At 40.5% G+C, this 24347-nt stretch overlaps 1 protein-coding gene across 1 annotated transcript in view; it reads left to right on the top strand.

Moving 5' to 3' along the window:
* Nucleotides 1–426: 426 nt before the first annotated feature.
* SLC16A10 (solute carrier family 16 member 10) overlaps nucleotides 427–24347 on the top strand; it is an 82914-nt gene continuing 58993 nt past the window's right edge. Inside the window, exon 1 of the mRNA XM_026119941.2 lies at nucleotides 427–1217. Within this exon, the coding sequence (XP_025975726.2) occupies nucleotides 848–1217 (370 nt within the window). The 5' untranslated portion in view covers nucleotides 427–847. The remainder of the gene's footprint in view (nucleotides 1218–24347) is intronic.

Consider the following 24347-nt stretch of genomic DNA (forward strand, 5'->3'; position numbering starts at 1 on the left):
GCCAAAGGGCACCCTAAAGGAAGGCATGAAGCTGTCCCAGGGATGTGACAGCGGATGCCCCGAGGGCCGTGGAGCAGGTCGCCCCAGGGGCGAGGGCCGACGGTCGCCCTCCTCCCGGTGCCCCTTCCCCAAGAGGGTGAGCGGGCAGGGGGAGGGTAGCCGCGGCGGACACTGCTGGGCGTAACTGCCCTCTCTCATGGGGAACTCAGTTTGGGACCAAGGCCAGGGGCTTGTTTACTGCTCTCCTCGCGTCACCGAAGAGGCTGCGCGCGCGCGCGCGCGTGTGTGCAGACGCGAGACGCTCGTCTCCCGCCCTGCGCGAGCGGCGGCCGTTAACCGTTGACTTCAAGCCTCGCGCGCGCCCCCCTGCTGTGCCCGGCCCTGCCCTCCCCTCCCGCCCCGTTGGCGGCGAGAGGCCGCGGCACGAGCGCTTATCGCCGCCGCGGGCCTGCCCCACCCCCTCCGCCGAAGAGGCCAAGGCAGGGCGGGGGGGGGAGAGGAGCGTGGCTTCACCGGCCCCCCCCCCGCCTCCCCTGGCGCAGCCAATCGGAGCGGAGAAAAGCCCTCGTGCCGCTAACGCCCCCGCGGGCGCCCCCCTTTTAAAATCAAGCGGCGGCAGCGGGTTGCCCCTCGGCGCGGCGGGAAGGGGGGGAGGACGGGGAAGGGCGGCGGCGGCGGCGGCGGCCTCGGGCGTGCACACAAACACACGCACGCACGGAGGCACGCGGCGCCGCGGGATGTCCGCAGCCCCCCCGTGAAGCGGGGACGGGGGGGCAGCCGGGAGGCCGCGAGGAGGAGGAAGGCGAGCGGGGGAGGGTCTGGCGCCCGCTCCGCGGCGCGGCTGAGGATGGCGCCGGTGAGCGAGCAGCCGGCGCCGCAGGGCGCGGGGGACCCCGCGGCCGCTCCCCTGCCCTGCCCGGCGGCGGCGGCGGCGGAGCCGCGGCGGGCGAACGGCGAGGAGTGGTGCCCGGGCGGCGGCAGCCCGGCGGCGGGCGGCGACAGCGGGGCCCGGACGGCGGCGGCGGGGGGAGCCGCCGGGAGCGCGGAGCCGGCGGCGGCCGAGCCCCCCGACGGCGGCTGGGGCTGGGTCGTGATGCTGTCCGCCATGTGGTGCAATGGCTCCGTCTTCGGCATCCAGAACTCGTGCGGGGTCCTCTTCGTCTCCATGCTCCAGCTCTTCGGCAGCGCCGAGGACAAGCAGCTGGCGTTTAAAACAGGTGAGGGGCCGCGGGGCGGGCGGCGCAAGGCGGGGGGGGGGGGGGGGGGGAGCGGCCGCTCTTCCTGCTTCGGGCCCTCACTAGCCCGGCCGGGAGAGGTGCACCACCGGCTAACTTCGGCTGCCCGCAGTGCAGCCGCTCCGGCTGTCAGCGTCCGTGCCGCTGCAGGGCCGGGCCGGGGTGGCTTGTTTTCTCCGCGGCGGGACCACCGCGGGGCGCCGGGAGCCGTCGGGGCCCGGCCGTCACTTGTGCCGCCCCCCCCCCCACCGCGGCCCACGTAAATCCCTGGGCGTAGGAGGGGAGAGAGGGAGACGCACCGCTGCCGCGCGCACCCGCCACGCGCACGTGGGACCCGGCCGAGGGACTCGGAGATACTCGTTTAATGGATACGAGGAGACGCCCCCTCTCTCCCCTGTGCGCGGAGGGCTTGTGCTGTCGGCCCGGCCCGGCCCGAGCAGCTGGGCAGGGACCCTCCTGAGGCTGCAGGGGCGAAGCTGCAGGGGAAAAAGCAGGTGTACCCTGCCCTCCGCCACACTAGTGCTTTTAGGCACCTGTCATCGTGCATTATGGGAAAGATGCATCATTTTGGTCCCTCAAAGTTTAATCCCCCCTCGCTAGCCTAATGTTTAATCCAAACAATTAATTAGCGGTGGGGTATAGTGGCACTTAAAATACGTCAAGTTGCCAAAAATCAGCATTTTGATACACAGATTTACTGATGTAACTAGTGTTCCAAAATTCACCAGTAAACGACGCTTACTGAAATCTAAAGGCGAAACAGTATTATCACACTCGAATCTTTACCCTGCCATTACTGATCTAAATCATTCCAGACACATAAGTATACATTAATTTAAAGGTAAGTGTATTTTTTGTTTTATTTTATGTAGCCTCTTGTGCTTTTGACTTTGTAAGTTGATAGGTAGTTTTCAGACCTCACAATAATAATGAATAATTAGTTGTTCATTATAATGAATAATTATAACAGTTTATTATAGTGAATAACAATGAAGTTGACTTTTTTTTAAGAATGTAGCTTAAAGAAATACAAAATATAGTGTGTATTATTATAATGTTTTTGTTTCCTACCAAAAAAGTGTTCCAGCTATGTAGCCCTGCAAGGTGTGAATTTTTAGAAAGCTTTCACCATACAGAGTAGTGCTACAGACCTTTGAGAGAGGAATTATGTCTTCCTGGATATTAGGATAAATTGGGCCCAAAGTTGAGATTGGGGGGGGGGGAAAGGAGCTTGTTTTCCTTCCCTAATTTAAACTTGTTTGAAATATTTCTGTCTGAAGTAGAAAATCTAGGCAAGTGTTTAGTCTTTATTGAGTAAGAAAGCTATGGTGGAGCATTACAACGTGCATTCCAGTGTTCAAACTGCTTGCGATCATCTGTAATGTATATGCAAAAGTTTTGAGCTAAAAACAATAGGAATCCTGTATGCCTGTGAGTGATGTATTGCAGTACTGACTTTGCAGAGGGGAAATGAGTAAACAGAATTAGATGCCTAGGCTCCTTATCCTGTGTGAAGAATGAGGTTTTTCAGATGAGGTGCTGTAGAAATTTACATATTCAACTGGGAGCCATTGACCACACAGAAATGCAAAAACATACATGTGGTTGCTATTCTCTCCATTCATAGTACAGAAGTGTAATTGCTTTTTCTGAGAATCAGGGTCTGTAGTAATGATCTACCAAAATTGGTTTCTCATACTTGGAAAACATAACTTGTTATGTAATAGTGTAGTAATCAAAGTAATCAGCAGGAAGAGGATTGGAAATTATTATCTCACCTTCCAGAAGAGTAAGTAATCTCGCTATGACAGAGTTTGAGGGTGTGCTCAACTAGACTATAGTCTAGTTGTTTGTGCATCCTTGCTAGAAGAGCAGGGAGAGTCCTGAGTTCTGGTGGATGCAATCACCACTACCTGCATTATTTCTTTTATAAATCTCTTTTTTTTAAAAGAGAAGCTACAGCTGCATTTTGTTTTGCTCTTGGTCAGATGTGCTCTGGTTTAGGTGACACAGAAGACTTTATTTTTTTTTTTTATTTTATTTTTTTTTAAATCCACATGGGCTTATGTTGGGGGTAATAGCACCAGATGGCTGCCTTGGCTTCATCACTTGTGTGCGTGTGAAGGAGAAGGACTGCAAGTACAAAGGTGCCTCTCGGTTTAGAACCCTAATGAATCTAGGGGGTGGGATAAGCAGCATCTGTCAAGCAGGGTTTTTTGTTCCTAACACTGAACTTCATTGCATCAAAAATGGCAGGCAAGCAGTTCTAACATTGTTGGAGATATGACCAGAAGTTAACTGAACTAAAGTAATTCTGATGCAATATCTAGCTTGCTGTAAAGGGGAGCTATGGTCAGAAATGACAAATTGCACTTTAGTTTTTATTGAACATTGATGAACTAGCTGACATGCTACGCAACAAAAAAGATGACTAATGGGGTAAAGTCAGCATGATTTTGGTGTCAAGGAAAACCCTAGCCTGATCATTCCTATGGTACTGATTATAGTACTTAATCTAGTTAGTTTCTTGCTTTTAGAGTAACTCAAAACTGGTGCTGGAAACTGATCTTAGAGTCAGTTTTAATGAAATTGAAAACTGAATTTATACTGGAAGTTTACTTGCTGCATTAATGCACTTTAGCATATCAAGTTTAATATTCTCACCCTTCTGAAAGAAAGCTGTTTTGTTAAAATCTGAAATGGTGATTTTTGAGGGGCATGAATATCCCAGATAACCTCTCTTGGGACCCCAGGTATCTAGAATCTTGCAGTTATCCAGAATAATACCACAAAATTCTAGCTCTTGCCAGAAGCATATGTTTTGCTGGAGCCTTTTTTTTTTCTTTTTTTTTTTTTTTGTCTGCTCTTTTGGGACACGTCAGCAGTTGTTTCTTGCCATGTATTGTTTTCACAAAGAAGAATTAAATATGTTATACTATATGCTGCTTTTTTAATAGATAGATGTATGTCTATCCATATATAAGGTGAAGTCTGAGGACACAGGAGGGACAAAGATGTAGTCAAGACACAACTCTTCCCACACCTCATCTGCCGGACAAGCAAAAGTACAAGCAAGACAGTAGGCTGTCTCTAGAGTGCAGTGTCAGCACTAGGTAAATAACGTGAGTAACTACAGCTAATGTTGCAGATTTAGGGTTGTTAATGGAAGAACTTGTGTGGGTTATAGAGGGTTCAAAAATTTATTCAAGAGGCATCTAATTAAAATTTGTATTTTTGATGAAAAATGATGAGCATAACTAGTATACAATATTTTGGTAATCGTATTAGTCAAAGACTCTTGCTGTATTCAGTGCACTATATAAGCAAAGAAAGCATTTCCATAGTTTCCTTGTGTAGCTAGTTTTTTCTTTGGTCAAAAGCTAGTTCATGCATATTTACAGAAGAGGAAAAGCACCTAACATTTTTAAATATAAAACTTTTTAAAAGATGCACCTGAAGTCTCAGGCAACTAATCCATTTACTGTTTTAAATTCATATTGTTTGAGGAAACAAGTTGAGTAGATGCAGTGGTAACAAAATATAGGCAGCTTTTAGTTCTCGATTATAGTGCAGATCTGTAGTAGATCTCTAATGTTCAAAAGCAATTATAGTCCGATAGTACTTGAAGTGAAAGGATTTGATGAGGCCAAAGTTCTGGCAAGAAGGCCGCTTAATTCCTTACCTTTTTAGTGTTCACAGCAGAGGCACCTGGAACACTGAACCAACCCCATGTTATCCAGGTTAAAGAAATTTACCCCGTTTAGCCCTGTGTTGTCCTCTTTTGATAGATGCCTCTAGTACATATGTTTTCGTGTGTGCGTGTATGCACGCACATCTGTTTTCAAAAGGTAAATACACACTAAGAGATCAGTGGCAACAGAAGCAGTACTGCTGTGTACAAGTTCTACAAGTTTGGTTAGTCCTTTGCTGCAGTTCACAATGCTGATTCTGTAACTCAGCTGACCACTTTCTGTGTGTTCATCATCACTTGTACAAATAGCCCTGCACAGTGATTGTATACTATTCCTCGTGCTCTGTGTCCTCATTTTTGTTTTGTATTAGCAAGTGTGGTTAGAAGACAACACATAAACTGGCCTAAACTGGTTATCCATGTGCTTGTAAATCTCTACATTGGTTTGACTCTGTAAACTGCAACCTTTGGTCATGTATCTGGATATCTGAACGATTGCTAGTTTATTGAGCTAGCTTAGTGCTTAATAATGCCAACACCATTGGGCCTATTGAAACTGGATTGTTACGGATTTGATAGGGCAGGGAGGAAAACTCTGCTTTTGTTGTTGCATCCGGGCCATAACTCAGATGCCTGATAATCTGAAGATCTCTACAGAGATCTACAGGTGATGAGAACAGTGATGATGAAAACCAGTCAACCACTGCTATATACGATGATGTAATTTTGCTGGTCAGGGCTGGCTTTTTAAGTTAACAGGACAGTTATATGAAGTTGAGAAGTCTTTTCTTTATCCTTTACTTGAATCTTTTGGTATCTTCTTGAGCTTTGCTTCAGAGATTATTTCTTTTTTTTAAAAAAAGCAGTTCTGTTGTTTTTCAAGAGCTTGCTCTACAAGAGCTTGCTCTAGAATTGCCCTTCACAATCACTCTTTTCACCTCTCGTTCTATGGGATGTGGTGTCCAATATAATTGGAAATTTGGGAAGCTGTGTACAGTACCTCATTTGCCTATGTTACATGGCTTATGAGAGAGCTGTTGATCTCTCTCTCTCTCTCGCTCTCGCTCTCTTTCTTTTTTCTTTCTTTATTTCTTTCTTTTCTAAGGTGAAATAAATCAAATGTTACAACACAGAAGGTATCAGAGCACAGCAACTATAACTTGTGTATGGTCCAAGAAAGTGTACTACTGTTCAACAGTTTGGCTAGTAAGGATTGAAGTGCAACTAAGGACGCAGTTCCACAGACACTTAAGCTGATGGATATTGGTGCTCCTGTCTGCCTTCCCTCCCATGTTTGTGTGACCATTGGAACCAGTGTAGTGAACCAGCAAGGGTTGCTGACTGGCTGCAAATAACCTGGTATAAAATAATGGTTAGTTTTATTCAGCTGCAGTCATATTTTTCTTCTCTTTTGACTAGCTATATGAGTATAAGTGTGTGTGTATATATATAATATAAAAGAATACTGGAATAGTTATGACTGGGTCAAATAGGGAAGTTGAAGGTAGCAGTTTCCTGACTCTGAATAGTTGATACCCGTACTATTTTTATAAACATAAACACAGATGCACACCCCCTTTACGCCTCCAGCTCTGGAACATTTCTCTTGCACTCCTGAAAACTAGCTTGCAGGCTGACTAGCCTTGTGCCTGCCAGGTAAGTTGTCTTTTTAATCTTGTTGGAATTCACATTGCATGGGTCTCTTCCTGTTCTTGGTGCAGACTAACTTGCAACAAGTTGCTTAGTTAGGAGAGATTCATCTTCCCTACAGTGTTTCAAAGGTAGCTGTTGGTGTTGAAGCTGGTTTCCTGTGGCTCCTTTTATCATTAATGGAGAGAAACAGGCACCTATAAACATTTCATTTTAAGTTGAAATGCTTAATTCAGGTTAAAAAAAAATTTCTTGACTATGCAGGAAGACAAGCTTAGGTTTGGACAAATAGCTGTTAGATACTTTAAAGTTAGATAAGTTCCATCCTTAGTGCATCTGAAGTCCAGAACCTCTCTATTCACAGGTTTGTTTCCTGTAAGTCCCAATTTTTGATGTGAAATTGTGAAGACCACTGGGTTTTGTTCTTACCCCATCCAGTCTGAGTACAAAATGCCTTGTAACAGAGCATAGCTTTTTGAAATTGAAAGGAGTGAAAAACAGAAAAATTTTGTTGTTCAGCCAGTCAGCTCCCCTTGCTCGTTCACTATAGTGGTTTCAATGGCCCAGGTGTTGTTTGTACTAAAATTATCCCATAGTCCCTTATTCCTCCCCCCTCCCCGCCTTTCTGAGAGATTTATGTCAAAACAAGGATTTAATTTGGACGTATGTTATGAAGTTGAACAACAGGACGTGCAGGGTCCTGCACCTAGGGAGGAATAACCCCACGCACCAGTACAGGCTGGGGTCTGACCTACTGGAAAGCAGCTCTGCAGAGAAGGACCTGGGGGTCCTGGTGGACAACAGATTAACCATGAGCCAGCAATGTGCCCTTGTGGCCAAGAAGGCCAATGGTATCCTGGGCTGCGTTAGGCAGAGCATTGCCAGCAGGTCGAGGGAGGTGATCCTCCCCCTCTACTCAGCCCTGGTGAGGCCACACAGTTGGGAGCGCTGTGTCCAGTGCCGGGCTCCCCAATACAAGAGAGACATGGAGCTACTGGAGCGAGTCCAGCAAAGGGCTATGAAGATGATGAAGGGACTGGAGCGTCTCCCATATGAGGAAAGTCTGAGAGAGCTGGGACTGTTCAGCCTGGAGAAGAGAAGGCTGAGGGGGGGAATCTTATCAATGCGTTTAGATATCTGAAGGGAGGGCGTCAAGAAGATAGGGCCAGACTCTTCTCAGTGGTGCCCAGCAGCAAGATGAGAGGCAAGGGGCACAAACTGAAACAGGGGCAGCTCCGTCTGAACATGATGAAAAACATCTTTACTGTGAGGGTGACTGAGCACTGGAACAGGTTGTCCACAGAGGTTGTGGAGTCTCTCCTTCCTCGGAGATATTTAAAAGCCGTCTGGACACAATCCTGGGCAACGTGCTCTAGGTGACCCTGCTTGAGCAGGGGGGTTTGAACTAGATGATCTCTAGAGGTCTTCTCCAACCTCAACCATTTTGTTATTCTGTGAAATTTGATGTGTGGGAGACAGAGTCTGAGTAATTCAAGGGGAAAGTGATCTACATATAACTCTTTGGACCCAGAGCTATGAGAGAAAAGATTAAAGGAATTTAGCTTTCTAGATGAAAATCCGGCCAACTTTTTAATTGAAGGGTGGTTATTGTGAAGAAATTGATGCACTCATAGTTGATTCCTTATTGTGATGATTTTAAGGTTCTTTGGTGAGCTTGTAATAAAGTGTCAACATTATTTACAACATCAGAGAAGCTTGGTTAGTTGGTTAGTTCAGTAACAGGCCCTTGCATTTAAAGTACTTTTGGTACAGCTCTGTGGTATGGAATGCTTAAGCTTGTATTGAACCGCCCCATTTAATCCACTTTAGATTTATATTGTGTTCTCTTCCTGCATGAAAAAAGATTTGCATTTATGTCTCTTAACTATAAAATATTATACTGAACTACTAAAGCTTTGGCTTTCAAATGTTTGACTTGTGTGCATTCCAAGGCATTTTTCAATGGAGCTGTGAACTAATCAATAGTAAGTTAACAGGACAAGACTGGGGCTTGCTTTTACCAGTTTACTTTTGTGAGCTTCTTTAGAGGTAGTACTTTAATTTCACAGGGATGAAACATATTTTTATAAAATTCTAAAGATTTCTTTGATAGTTGGTTGTTGTTACTGTTTTGCAGGTTGAAAAGATGGACAAAACCAAAATGCTACTTAATGTTGTACAGTATGAAATTATTACCTGTTTTTAGTCAAAGGGTTACACTAACAAAGTTATGTTACAGCTATTATTGTTGCAACACTAAAAAGCTAAATGTAGCTTAGTGCTTGCCTGTAGCTGTGCTAATCTAGTTACAGTCACCAGAGTAAATAGTGAAGGCGCTCTTAAACACGCGGTTAAAAATAGTTTAAAAATCTTAAAAAAAAAAAAAAAAAAAAAAAAAAAAAAAAAGGGGGGGGGGGTGGGATTTGTTAAAATGAAGTTTTACTTGTGGCTCTTCCCCCCCCGCCCCCCCTTGGGAAATGCCTTATTTGAGGGTTCTTAAAATAGGGTTAAAATTGTCCTTTTCCCAGTCTCATCCTTAAATGGCAATTTCTACAGGGCATATGTAAAATATGTATATTGAGCACTCTTTTCTAATCTAAGTAAGAAGCAGTATTGTATGCCTAGACTGTTTTGCCTACAGAAAACTTGGATAGAGACTCAAATGTGGTTTGATTTCCAAGTAACAGAAGAAACTGGCCTCTCTCCCTGCTGCCCCCATCTGCATTTTGAAGATACCATGTCTAGGTGTTTTGCTGGTCTGTCAGCTGTCCTTCCACTTCCAGATAGTGCCTTGGGGTTGGCACTTGGAGTTAGCTGTGTTTGAGGATACTTATTAAACAAAAGCCAGAAGAAATGGGGAAGGAACACCTGAATTATGCAGGGAGAATTATAAGAATAATCATATTGGATTGAACTCAAAGTCTATATAGCAGTGCCTTTTTTATCTTTTTCCCCTCACCCCCAGAAATGCCCAGTATTAGATCCTTTTATAGGAGGATGCAAGAACCTCACACGTGGTAGATACGGTGACACAAATGCACTACAAAATAAGTGCTCTAATGTTTAATGAAAGCTTAGAATTTAAAAAATGAAATTCATATGTATAAATGCGTGCACATGCACACACTTTTTTAAAATTTATGTTCAGGTCTGATTCCATTTAAGAACTTCCAAATTCTGTAGGTGAGAGAGAAGGGAAGAGGAAGGCTTTCCTTTTATTAGCTTTCTTTGAATATCTGGAAATTTTTTCATTTCAGACAGGACAGATAGAAGCTCACATCTTTTGTGAGCTACTACCTTTATTTTTTTTTATTTATATACATTTTTTCATGCATGTGTCTCCTTATGTCTCTTCCTTGGGTAAATCTTTAAGGTTTTCCCAGTTTTGTTCCATGTGGACTTCTTTCATTCTCTCAGTTAATGTTACTCCTTCGGTATCATGTCTAATCCTTCAATAGTGTGCGACTTCCATAATGTAAGGTTCTTCAGTCCTGTAAGATGGAGAAGAAAGGTGCTGTCTGTTGTATTCCAAATGAGGCTTTACTCTTTTATGGCACAATATGATGTATTATGATGGCAATATGTTCTCTATTGTGTTACTGACATATTCTAATGCTTTACTTGCTGCTTTTTATTATATTGCCTTTTGTATGTCTCTGGGAATACCTGCATTCTGTGGAGTTTAAATAGCTGACTTCGAAGCTTTCCAGTGTGCATTGCTCCTTAATTTTCAACTTTGTTTAATTTGTCAGTGTAGCCTGCTCAATTTTTTCCCATTCATCCATTTGGCTAGCATTCTTTGAAGTTCCTCAAAACCCTTCCTAATTTTGAGTTAGCCTAAATAACAGCTGTCTAAAGAGGAAGTTGGCAAAAGTTATGTGTTTATTAATAGACCCTTAGGCTTAGTCTGAATTATGAATAAATAAGTTACTAAATTCCTGCACCTGAAAATCATATTTTGAAATGAGAGAAAGCTTGATAAAAATGTAACTTGCATCAGCATGCATTAATAAGGAAAATGAGGATTTTTTTTCAATAAACACTGATCTATAGTGTTCAGCTAGTAGTGATCCAATTTGAATTTTTTTTCTGCTCTATGAACTACATGGAAGGAAGGAAGATGTACTGATTGATTACTTGCATCCATGCTAATGCAGCACTAGTAATGTAACTGCTTTCTTTTAATACATATTGTAGCAGAAGGAATAATACAGACTCTTCTCATATTTTTCTACAGATTTTTAGTCTTTTTTTTTCTTTCATGAACACAGTTAAAACACTCTTCTGCAGTAACCTCCAGCAGATATGTGCAGAAAGGATAATGCTATGAGAAGACATTCCCTCATGATCTTGTATTATCTGTTTTACCCCTAGAAATTTAATTTGTTACAATAACAGTAACTCTGTTTTATATCCTGCCTTTAATTTTCGTGGGAACTGGACAAGAGTGACTTGTTCATAGTAGCTAAGTTAGAAGAGCAGGGATGAGGCCAATTTAAAAATGATCAGTGTTAGTTCCCACACACAGAGGGAAGGACTATTGGGATGTTGAGCCCAGTCTCTTGCAGTTAATGGCAGTACATCTATAATCCCATGGGACATGATTGGTTTCCCTTAGGGGGTGTGTGTGTGGGGGGGGGCAGTCTGTGAGTTGTGGAGCAAGTTTCTTGTTGCCTTTTTGGTGTAATGAACAGAAGTGATGATTTCTTTAGCTAACTATCTTCTGTCTTGTGCTTCACTGCTCAGTCGGGCTGTGCCTTAGTGAACTCTAAGCATGCCAAGCTACTCCAGAATAGTTTTTACTTTATTTTGCACTTTTAAGAAGATAATATGGGAAGTAATCAGTAATTTAAAACATGTTAACTACTCATTTAATTCCCTTAATCTCCAACTATTGTGCTCTTGCAAATGACTTGTAAAAAAGGCAGTAAAGATTGTCTTACGACTCATGGTCCGGGTTTTAACCATTTGTTCAAGATGCTTCTGTTTTAAGGATCTAAATAGAGTAAAAATGGAATTAGATAAGTCCCTAAAATCTTTGTCTGTCGTTGTAAAGCTATATGTTAAAATATGATGCCATAGCTAATAGTTTTTGTTAAAACACTTAATCTTTTTAACTGTTTATATTCTGTCAATGCTGTAACTCTGAGCAAGGATAAAACACTGACCGTAGTAGAATGTCCGAAATAAACTGTGATCTTTGAGCTTCCTGCTTCTGCGGTCTAGAAAGAATGACCTCTCCTTTCCATTGGAACAGACCAGAGCTTCGATAGTTGCATGTTTGGTATAATGACTAGAAACATTGTTCTTGTGTGTAAGATAAGGAAGCTGATGTGTAAGCTGCTCTTATGCAAAATGCCATTTCTGAATGCAGCAAGAACAAAAAAAAAATTCTTGTTATTGGAGAGATCCTAGCTTGAGCTCTTACTGTATTGCATTTACTGCTTAGGAGCCAAATAATTCAAAAGAAGGACGAGAAGAGAGCATTAATATTCATTTAAAATGACACTTAGTGTTGAGATGGGCCTCATCTCTGGAGGCTTTTGTCTGTGCCGTCTCTGATAGTGGCACTGCAGAGCCCCCTGTTGTCCTTGGATTGACTGTTGTGAACTGGTCTTGTTTATTTGTTAGATCCAGGCATGTGCTATCCAGATGTCTCTTAAGGAGCTGCCTAGTTTGCTCCAGAGCAGAGTCTGGGTGTCAGCTGAGTAGTATATAGAAAGTGCAGTTGAATAACAAGGACCTTGGTATAACACAGAAACCAATTTGATATGCCCAAAGAGGCTTGCAGCTTTTATTTAAAGCAGCAGGGATATTGAGTGCTTTTTGGGTCAAACAGTCTGGGCTTACTTGGGCACGAGCATGATCCTATGGTGTAATTAAACATGCTGGAAAATAGTTAAAACATTACAACATCAAATACTATTGCAATTTACTTAAGAATGGGCTTAGAATAATTGCAATAGGTTATATAGGTGAGAGTGAAGGTCTACTTATTGTCACCGTCTGTTCCATCATTAGAAAGTACTGTAGTGGATTCAGAGTGATTTGAACTGGTTAATGACATCATATATATGCTGTCTGTTATGTATGCTGCATGCATGGCATAAATACACTTTTTTTTTTCTTTGAAAGAGGAGGGAAGATATGGTGCTGGTGCTTTAGGTAAAGATTCTATTAACTTCAAATGAAATTGAAATAGAAAACCTGAACTACAGTGCATATTTTGGACATGCCTAAGTGGTGTGTGCCATGGTTTGGAGTAACAAGCTACTGTGAAGGTCGATGTAACGGTGCTATAAAATATTTTCTTCAAATCCGAAAGTACAATTTATACAATGACTTTTAGGTTCCTGTTCAATTCATTTGCTAAAATACTGGCTGTGGTCCCTTGCTTATTGGTGTGAGGTGTTTCGTATGTGTGTGACAAAACTAAAGATACGTACTATAAAGAAAAGCCTTTTTGTTTGGCATATAAAAACAAATTTGAAATTGCCATTTATTCTTTTATACTTCCAAATCATTTCCTACCTTTGAAATGTTTATGTAGCTTAGGCTCTCCAAAGCTTTTGAATGGAAAACCCAACACTGCATTCCGGACATGAAAGAAATTAAAACTCCCAGTTTACAATTTCTGACACTACTGGGTACAGGCAGTGATGCAGAAAATTAAATCAACACTAGGAAGTTTTCTGGAAGCTTAAATAAAATGTGCAAGCTTGAGATGTATTTTCTAATCCTATCAGAGTAACCCTAATTTTTATAAATTGACATATGGACCATCAACAGTTTTTACACCTCTGTACCTATCCAAATCTTTTGTTCATAGTGCAGCAGTTTAATGAACCTATTTAGTTTCATGCAGTGAAATCACTGACCCTTAAAAAGCATGTCGAGGGGAACAACAGAATTGAGTGACTTAGTGGGGAGGCTGGAGTAGGACTGCCCAAAGTTGATATGGGCAGTGTTAGTTTCTGTAACCATAGTCAGAAATTTCACTAGCGTGACTTAACTGTTGAGGGTTTTTTTTTGGTTGCTTTTTCTAACATTAAGCAAAGAAAATGGCATATTGCATGTCACTTAAGCTACCTCTGAGAGTTGTAAAACTGTTTATATAAATGTTTTCCAAAAAAGTGACAATGCATCTGTAAGCTTTTAATTTAAAATAGAGTTAATCCTGAAATTACCACTATTCAGTGCATTTGTTTTTCAGGCTATGGCTTTTAAAATTCCTTTCAGTGAAAATAAGATTATAGAGAAACAAAAAGTGTGTTAAAATAGGATCAGTTCTTTCAGAAAGTTGTTTAAGTAACTTTTTTGCTTCCTTTTTGGGTCATTTCACACTATTGGCTGTGTAGTAGGGAATATTTTATGAATATTTTACTCTGTTTTCTCCATTTTATCTTAATGGACCTTGAAATCTTCACATTTCTTTGGAGAATTTTTGTTAATTTTTTTTTATTGCTGTCATTTTGATGAAGAAGGAAGATGCATATTAATGTACTGTGTTCAAGTCTTCCAGCTGAAGGTCTGGTAGCACAGTGTTGCAAGATTACCTTTCCTGTAGGTGATCATTCATTATTTCAGTTTTTCCTTTTATGCATGATAATTGCAGCAGATATTATCTTGGACTCTTGTTAAGCTTTTGTATGTGTGTTGTAAATATTTTTTATTTACTGTAATGGGTGTTGTATGGTAGAAGTTCAGTTTCCACATCAAGGTCTGTGAAAAAACAGGTGTATGTTGTATTCTTAATTTTTTTTTTAGGTGAAGATGTATTACTTTGTTTAAAAAATATTTAAAGATAGTTTGCTAATCTAACAACAGAAAAAAACTTACATGGAGAAAATCCAACATGTAATAAGTCTTAAAAGAAAAAAAAAAATTACTTCTGAATCTACTAATCAGTTATAATCGCATCAGCCACAGAGATTCACAAGCTAGTCACCTTGTCTGTACTACTGTTACTTGCCATCTCTAAAGCTAAAAATGACTAATACACTTAACGATTATCTCTGTTAAGGTGCACTGAGCCTCAGCCATTTCAGGTTTTAGTTCTCTTTGACATCCACAAAAGAAAGCCAGTATGATGTTTGAGTCATTAAGACCAAATTGTAGTATCTGAATCACAGAAATTGGTTTCCTCTATTGGTCTCTTCTGAAACAGTACAGATAACAATGCAGGGGATGAATTATAGAACAGTTTATGCAGAGCTCTGGAGATGCTCGAGAGATTTCTAAGCTATAACTTTTTCCATTTGTTCGTAAGCTCTCTCTCAACTTTACATTTCCCAATAGAAGGATCAGAATGGTGATAAACTGTTTTTTCTCTCAGCCTCCCTATGCCATTACTACCAGAACTACTTTCTCTCTGTGCCCAACTAAGAGGTGGGCAGGAATGGATAAGCAGTGCTTGCACAAAGATAGTTGAGGTGAGGGAAGGAGAATTTGGGACTAGTGTAAATGTAGAAGAAAAGAGGAGGAGGAGGTGCCTCCAACAATTGTCAGGGTTGAAGAAGAAATCTTAAAGGTAAAATAAAGTGCTAATTCTGAAGGTGGGATGTTGTTTTGTTAAAATGCCATCTAGTGAGAATGCTGCACCCACACAAATTGTTTGCCCGATTCTATAAGCTCAACTTCTAAACTGACTTATATCACTTCAGATTACTGTTACACTTTGCTGTTAGTATTGTCATTCATCTTGGTAGTTATTCTTGTTGTTAGTTGCCCCCTCAATTTTTTTTAAGCTAAGTCATTTTATAATTTCAAGGTGTTTTCTATGTGCAATTGGTTTAGCTTAGGCAGGCGCAGGTCCTTTGAAATTCCATAAACAAGGAACTTTAGAGAGGTATATGGCAAATATTTTGTGATAGGAAATGGTACCTCAGGATTTTTAGGGCTAGTCTGTTGATAGGCTTGTCTCCAATTAAGGAATATCAGTTTTGGAGGTATTGTGGTTGTGTTTTTGCTTCCAGTTATTTCTGGCATGTGCTAAAATTGTAAAGAGGTATATAGCTATACATAGCCTCCCCTCCCTGCTTTTCAGCTCTTTTTCCTGTTTTCGCCTGGGCCACTATAGGACTGCTGAAGCAAATGTGACAGTCTGAGGGCTTTGGTGTGTTCTGAAAAGTACGTTATGTACTGGATGCAACATAGCCTTCCTGAATTGCATTCGTGCCAATCATTCAGTGACGATAGGTCATCGCATTGAATGAGTACTGTGTTTTGTTTTTATTAGTGTTTTTGCTTTGCTCTGCTTGTCCGTTTTGCCGGAACATTGGGTAACACGGACATTTCCAGCCAGCTCTGCAAAAGGTGTGAAAGTGATGTTCTACTAGGGAAGAACTGGCAAGATGAGAGGGCTTCAACTTGCAGATTATAATCAGTAAAGGTCTAGTCAGAACACTCTGTGGAGTCTGGAGAATTACTGTACTGGCCAGATGTAGGCATCTACTTTAGGATGGGCTGATTAACTTTCTAGATTACCCCAGCTGTACTGACTAGATCTCTACTGACTGTGGTGACAGCTTGGGCACTTTGCTCATGTATAGACATCTGCATTTGGGTGCTTTATTATGCAATTTGAATGCTGCCTCAAGTGTCCTACGTCAAGTCTGAGCATTTTAGTTTTGCTGGGAGGCACAACAAAAACTGGATTGTCATATACTGAGTACATGCTACATCTGTACTGTCTTGCTTCTGAGGAACAGGATCCACACCCCCTGTTATTTAAACCATTTCATGGTAGTAAGAGATCAGTTACTGATGCAGTTAGTTGAATCTTTAGGGGGACTGCTGTCAGATTTATTATCTTCCCTTTTTAGGTTTATCTGAGTCTAAAAGCAGTAGAGAAAACAATGCCCATGAAACTATTTGACGCGCCTGTGTTGTATGTAGTCAGTAATTAGCTGTATTCACTGAACTATCTTCTGTGTGATGCTGTATGAACTTCAGCCTCTACTCTAGAATTTAGTTCATATGCTTACAGAAAACAGGCTGTTGTGGAGTTTCTGTGGCCAACACTTTTGTGTGATTCTGTTTCTTAAAAGTAAAGGTAAATATATTTTGTAGTTCAGCGTTTGATGGAATGCTTGAATGCATTTCTATAGCTCTCAGTAGTTAGACTATAATTGTAGATGCTCCATTATAGGGAGCTCTTCCAGGAATTACTGTAGTTAGTGGTTTGTTGACGTGAGAAGTTTAAGCTGTATGGAAGAAAAAAAATCAATACAAGTACCTCAAGAAGGACAAGGTCGTTTATCTCCCAACCCAGCACTGGTAGCATTCTAAAGCATGCTCTCAGAGGCAAGATATAGAACTGTTCACTGTCCCCGCCCAGTTCTCCTCTGTAACCTTTTGGCTTTCAGTTCTGACCTCAGCAGGATTCCAAAGCTTCTGCCACACACACAGGCCAGATAACACTGGTCAGTTATGTCCTGTCTCTGGGAGAGTGAATTCATGCTGAGCCCCACATTTGGTAGGAGCTGGAAGCTAAGAATTTCTGCCTCTATTGCTGTCTCTCTGAAGCAATGTATTGCTCCTGTGAAAGTTGTCATGGCAGGGCATAAAGCTCTGCCAAGGTATCTGGGAGATGCCAGTTGGCACCTGCCAGTCAGCTACCTTTTTAATTTTAAAATGTTGGCTGGGCTAATATGCTATTTGAGACTCTCAGTCACATGTTAATGATATCTCATGAAGATGAGTAAATACTCATAAATGAAGTTTAGAGGCCCTTTTAGAAGGAAACTGCATTATAAGTAAATTAGCTGACTAGCTATAATGTAGACATTCAGCTATAGTGTAGAATTTATTGATACTTTTGGATTATGTTAGTATTATAAACTAGACAGCAGAACTGCAACTGAAATACCGAATCTTAAAAACTAGACCTCATGTATGCTGATTGATGTAAAAAGTCCTGATGTTTCACATCAGTAGTCTCATTTTACTTGTGCTGAATATATATTATGTATTAAAATTACTGTTTTTGTTTTGTTTTATTGTTTGTTTGGCTTGTATAGGTGTTCTACTTTTTTGTTTTGGAGTACAAATGCTAGTAATTCTTTTGGTTTCTATAAAAATAGATCAGTCACTATGAAAGCAGATTATTGGAATAGCATGCCCTCTGCTTTTGGCTTAACTAGGTGTGGGCAACCCCAATTGAAGGGTTCTGCATGCAAATGAAGGCCCACTTGCTTTTCTTAAAATGGATGCTGCTCAGTTTATGCCCAATTATAAACATAAGTTTATAGAACAGTTGCTGCTGGATGGAGTCCTATTAGAAAATGTTCTAAACAGGATTTAATTTTTTTCTGTCTGAAATTGTTCACTCTTCCCCCTAAGTAGAACTATTTAATAGACAATTTATCTCTAAAATTTTTCTCTTGTGGCTGTGTTGTTTGTGTTGATCTTTAGCAGCAAGACCTAAGGTCTCTGACTTCCTGTATGTATCAGCTCTCTCAATATTTCACTGATGCAAATCCACATTACGAAGCACTAGCTTCTACAGTTCCTGTAGCTGAGTTGTTTGCAACTCTTTGCTTTTGCTAGCACTCAAACCAGAGAAGAAATGCAGGAAAATGAAATTACCGCTCTGGTATTTTATCAGTTTCACTATTACATTTATTTTTGCATTCCTTTTATTAAATAAGGTAAAATGTCCTCCATTTTCAATCAGAAAGAAAGAAGGGTAAAAGTAGCACTTAAACCAATTAACGTATTTTCCTGCTTTGATTCATTGTGATGACTTTGAGCATCTGGTAGCAACTGAGCATGAACTGCTTAAAGTCACAGAAACCCAATCCCCATTATTTCTGCTCATTGAAGAGAGTAAGTGAATTAGCAAACACTAATCTTTGGATAATTGCTCTCTGAGCAGGAGATCTTAGCTTTTACAGAAATTAGTTTTGTAAGTTTGTAGAACTGTCAGAACTAGTGAAGTATTTAAAACAGTTAATAATAAATGAGTAGAAGCTGAGCTTTCAGTTTTTTATTCTTAGCTATTACGGTTCAACCTTGTGGTTTAAGTGGCATGAAGAGATGGACATTATTATCCCCTCCCCCTTACAAATTTTAGTATAACTTATGAAGCAGACAAAGTTTAAATTAAAGATTGAAACTTCTGTGAATGCTTTCAGCAGTATAAAGTTAGGACATGTGAACTAAGATACAATATGTATTTTTCCTGTGTATGACCAGACCATTTTGGATTTGTAGTTACTCTTACTCATTTTGAGTTGGTCTTCCAATTTGGACACTGCAGAATTGTACGCTTTTTAGCTCTAGACTGTCTCCCTTGTGACAATACATCGTGTGTGTAATTTTGCTGATTCTCCTTGATTTGACATCAATTGATCAGGTTAGCTTTCAAAATCCTCATGTTCTTTTTCAGAACTGAGTAACTGGTGATTTATGTCTGTAAGATATTGCTATTTGAAAGACATGCTCTTTGTCACTAGCTTTCTTCACTCTTTTGTCTTTGGAGAGCAGCCTCAAAGAGGGCGTTAGTCTATGCTTAGCTCCTGCTCGGTAGCCTTAGGCCTCATTTACTGCGTCGACCTTCTGGAGTCTTTTCCTTTGTATGTCTAGGAGCAGACTTCCCCCTCCCCCCCCCATCTAGAAACATTCAGAGCCCAAAAATGGTCAGAGATGCAAACCTTAAATCCCCCTAAAAAGTTATTCTGCCAGAATGCACTGCTGTTGACATAATTTCTTTATCATTTTGTACTTTGTAGGATAACTCAGGAATCATTTCAGTGCTTCCTGGATCTCTTCAACTTGATGAGTATCTTCTGTCTCTGTAGTTCAGTGCCATGGACACATGTTTATGTATTTTTCTGAGGCTGTAAAATCTGTTTTCGTCTTTGTCAAATTACTATTCTGCAGTTATCCTTCTGATTCTCTTGCATTATACATTATAGTGTTTATTATATTACATCTTTGATTAAAATTCCTCAGAGGTTCTGGCAAAGGGGTAACAATGCTCTCATTAACTCAGATTGGAAGTAGCTATTCCATACATTACATTTCTGCCCATCAGTGAGAATTGGACTTCTTTCATGTAGACAGTCTTTTGTAGCGGGTTCTTTGTTTGAAACTTCCTTAATTTAAAGAAATAGGCTTTACTTAATCTCTTTCCATTTCTTTTAATTACTGTCAAAATGTCAGAGTATAGCAGATTTGTCATATGATGACATTATTAATGTTCTGTAGGGACAAAGTGATCTTAGTAAGTCATGCTTGACTTCTATTTAGAATTGTTACAGTTTTTCATGTTAAAACACACCTGTAAACTAGTTTTCCTAAATGCTGTTTTAAATAAAAGAAAAAAATAAAGGTTGAATCTTCACAGGACTCTATTTGGGTGAATTTCGTTATGCATCAAGAAGTCAAATGCCTTTTAAAAGTTTCTTTACCCTTAAGGACTGAAGCAATATCATCCTCCACAACCATAAGTACGTTCTAGTTACAGATATTCCATTAGTGCTGGAGATCTAGCTAGAGTTTTTAAAAACCTTAGCTTGAAGAGCTTTTCCTTAGACTTAGCCATGAGATCAGACTCCATTTCATGGATTGATTTTACTGCCTTTTTTTTCTTTTTTCTTTTCTTTTTTCTTTTTTTTTTCTTTTTTTTTTTTAGTTAGCACACTAAGAAAGAGGATGTGTGCATATGCACATTTTCCTCTCCTGAGACAGCTTATAGCAAGTGCTATATTCCACCCCCCGCCCCCGGAAAAAGGGCGTGGGGGGGAGTGCTAATGGCTCTGCAGACCTGCCCAAAGCTATTGAGAGTGCTTGTAAATGTGCCTGGGGCAGCAGGAGGTAGGCTTGGAGGCTTTAGGAGCACTCTTCAAGAGTCAACCTTCAGAAGGTCCAATAGTTGGTAACAGTACAGATAAAAACTAGGTAGTTTCAGATGTCACAGATACTAGCTGTAATATCTCATGTTTTATTCTTCACAAACATAAAGCTGTTTTTCTTCTGCACACAGAAACTTCTGTGTGCAGAATACACAACACACATTCTTAGGAAAATATAAAAGCAGAATTGAATATAGCCTCCTGTTTGTGCAGACTCCTCTTTCTCCCATGTCACTGCTCCAGCGTTCTGTTCATAAAACCTGAAGACAGTGGAAATTGTCTCATAAAGGCTAAGAGGATAATATTATCGTATGTATTTGCCATTACAGGTCTGAATTTTGATATTAATTTTAACGAGAGTAATCAAAACTATATTTGTTTGAAAAATAGTTTGAATAGACTGTGGCATAGTGGTACATTTTTGTCTATTTTATTTGATTTTGAATTTATGGTTCTCCCGCACTGTCACATGCAGTTGTTCCATGGAAACTAGAAAACAGCTTATTCTTGACATTTTTCTGTTTTTGAAGATGATGTGGTGTGCACAAAATAGCAGAAATGGAGCAAGTGGAATCATGTTATTTTTTCCAAAGTTGTTCTTCAGTTCATAACAATTAGCATTCTGCTTTCCTGGACCACTGTTAATAGAAACATGCTTGATTTGATATTTCTGAATATCTTTTTATTACTATTAGTCATATTTTCCTGCTGACCAAAAGAACTTGGAGTTAATTAAAATTGTTTTATACCTTTCTTGCACATTGGAAGGAGCATTTCTGGTGAACATAAAACAAGATGGCTCAACTTCTCTACAAAGAAGATGGCGTGTGCATAAGAATTTATACATATGTATGCATAAGAGTCTTGCATGGTTTATTTTAATAAACCAAAATGCTTGAGTGGTATAATAGAGCATTTGTTCAGCACCACTGTATAAATAAAGACAAAGGTCCTGAACTTGCAATTTTTTAAATATAAAGCAGCCACTTAAGTTGTAAATTATCCGATGATCCCAAGTGACTACTGAAGAGTTTATTTTGTTTTGTGTTTACCATGTGTCTCCTAACTTTCCAGTGGCACATCTGCTATGGTGGATGTTCTATCTTTATTCCTAACATATTTTAGATTTCTTTTTTTTTTGGGGGGGGGGTAACTTTGGACATAAGGAATTCTATTAATATTTAAAATTAAGAACTTCTTATGCATGTTATTAATAAATCAGTACCAATTACTTAACTGTTTTGGATTGCTATCTAAGACAAGTCAGATTCCTTATCAGAGAGTGTTGATTCACATGCTCTCAGGCTTCTAAGACTTTCATTGTTTAAAATGTTTGACTTACCCTTTGAAGGCGATCTGAGAACACAGTATCACAAGAAACTGTGGTAACTCGCATCTTGGACACAAATGTTCAGATACTTTTCTGAAGGAATTTGGATTGTTGCTGCTAACTAGTGGTTAAATTGTATCAGTGTGCTCAGTGACAGGAACATGGCCTGCAAAAACAGTCCTGGTGCTAAACCTGCTCATAAAGTTTTTCGAATACCTGAGTTGAACTGTTGTCCATTGTCTTTTAAATAAGCATCTTCAGTGGAATGAGGATTTCATCCAAAGAGAATCAGAAGCTACTGATGGAAATATGTAAATAGGCTACATAACTTTCTGGCACAAATTCTATGATTAAAATTGTTGTTTTATCTACGGTTATCAGCTTGGACCATTCTTGGACAAACTTTTAGGGTAATCCAAAAAATGTTTCACTTATAACTGAAGCAAGGAAAAGAGATGGTTACTTTTGTTATCTTCCTATTTGTATTTGGTAGCTATGGAGAGGAGATTTTAATTGTGTGAAACTGTTCCACTAACTCAATTTGTAATGCTTTGCTTTCAGGGAGCATCCTATTAATTGCCAGAAAGATCTATGACCTTTCCTTTCAAGTGTAGTACTGGCAGTAGATTTAGATAAAGTAGCCTTGTTTTACTTCCAGTCTTTCACAACACTCTTCTGGCTGTGATGTCTGTATTCATAAAACCGTAGAATGATTTAGGTTGGAGTGGCTCTCTGGAGGCCATCTAGTCCAGTCCTCTGCTCAAAGCAAATTCAGTCTGATCAGATTGCTCAGGGTCCAGTTGAGTTCGGAATATCTCCAAGGACAGAGACTCTACAATTGCTCTGGGCAACACTTTCTGGTGTTTGACCACCCTCAGGGTGAATAATTGCTTCCTGATATCTAGTTGAATGCCCTGTGTTCCAGCTTGTCTCCTGCCTCTTGCCTTATTGCAGGGCAGTAGACACTGGCTCTGTTTTCTGTAAATCCTTTCATTAGGTGGTTGTAGACAGCAGTAAGATTTCTGCCCCTCCCCCACCCCCACTTGTCTTTTTCTTAAGGCTGAACAAACCCAGTTCTCCCAGCTATTCCTCGTACATCAGGTGCTCCACCTGCCAGTCATGTTGATAGCCTTCTGCTATCAATGCTGGTCTTGTACAGCAGAGCACAAAACTGAACAGTACTCCAGGTATGGTCTCATGAGTGCTGAATGACCACTTCGTTCAACCTGCTGGCAACACTTCTGCTCATACAACCTAGAATGCAGTGGGCCTTCATTGCTGCTGATTCAGAGTCAACTTGTCCACCATGTCCCTTTCTGCAAAGCTGCTTTCTAGACAGTTGACCCCCAGCCTATATGGGTTTCTGGGATTTTTCAATCCCAGGTGCAAGACTTTGTATTTGCCTTCATCGAACTCCAGGAGGTTCCTGTTGGCCCATTTCTCAGCCTGTTCAAGTCCCTGCACTTAGCAGGCCTATCCTCTAGCATATCAGTTGCTCTTTCCAATTTGGTGTTGTCCACAGACTTGAAATGTGAAGCCTTCATCATCTGTATTATGTCTCATAAAACAAGCCATATGGCTTTAATGGTTAATGAAGAAGAGAGAACATAACACTGCATGTTGCATGATATGGGTCATGCACAAGTAAATAACAAAAATGATAAGAACACTTCAAATCTATCTAAGCCAGTTCTGTATCCAGTATCAATAAGTAATGAATGCTTACAAAGATTAGAAAGGGGTCCTTCCTGTTGTATACCTTCTTCTCTTTGGCCATTCAATGGTTTTTGGACTTGGCAAGCGAGAGAAGCCTGCCCTGTATGAATTGCCTTTTCCAAAGTCACTTACCTGTTCTGGACTTCAGAACACTCTGTGGTAAAGGAGGCACAGTTGAATTTGTTTCCTGTTTGTGGCTCTCACTTCCTTGTGTTCTAAATGTGCTGTCTGATAACTTTGGGAGTATCCTACCCCTGTTTTTGTCTTGTTATGAGAAATAAATAAAAATCATTTCATATTCACCCTCCCATGTCATCCGTGATGCTGTAGCTCTCAGCCAGTTACCTCAGTTCTCTGTTCTAAGGTGAGAAATTTTGTCGTTTTAGTCCTTTTCCAGATTATTTGTTAACGTATCAGACAGCAGGGGACTCAACACAAATTCCCTCTGAATGTTGCTGGTAACTGCTGTCTGTATGTGAATCTGACCTCTGCTTGTTTCTTTGAGCCAGTTACTGGTACCTCAGAGGTCTTTTCCTCTTATCCTATGAAAACTTTGTTTTTTTAAGTGTCCTTTTTGATGGATGAATCTTTTGTTGAAAGCTTTAACAAATTCGAAGCAATTAACATCAAGCCTGTTTTGAATGGTATGTTTACTTTACCCTATCCAAATATGCTCAGTGAGTGATGACTTTTAATCATTGTTTTAATCATTCAGAGGGCATTTAATTGTATGATTCATGATTGTTTGATGAATGATAAGTATTTAGAAGGTTCTGTTAGCTGCATAAGTATCATGAGCTTTTGCATATCTATTTTGAGGAGGCCTTGCATCAGAGGAGACAATTATAGTGAACAAATCCTTCCAT

The sequence above is a fragment of the Dromaius novaehollandiae genome, chromosome 3, assembly GCF_036370855.1.
Source record: "Dromaius novaehollandiae isolate bDroNov1 chromosome 3, bDroNov1.hap1, whole genome shotgun sequence".
NCBI lineage: Eukaryota > Metazoa > Chordata > Aves > Casuariiformes > Dromaiidae > Dromaius > Dromaius novaehollandiae.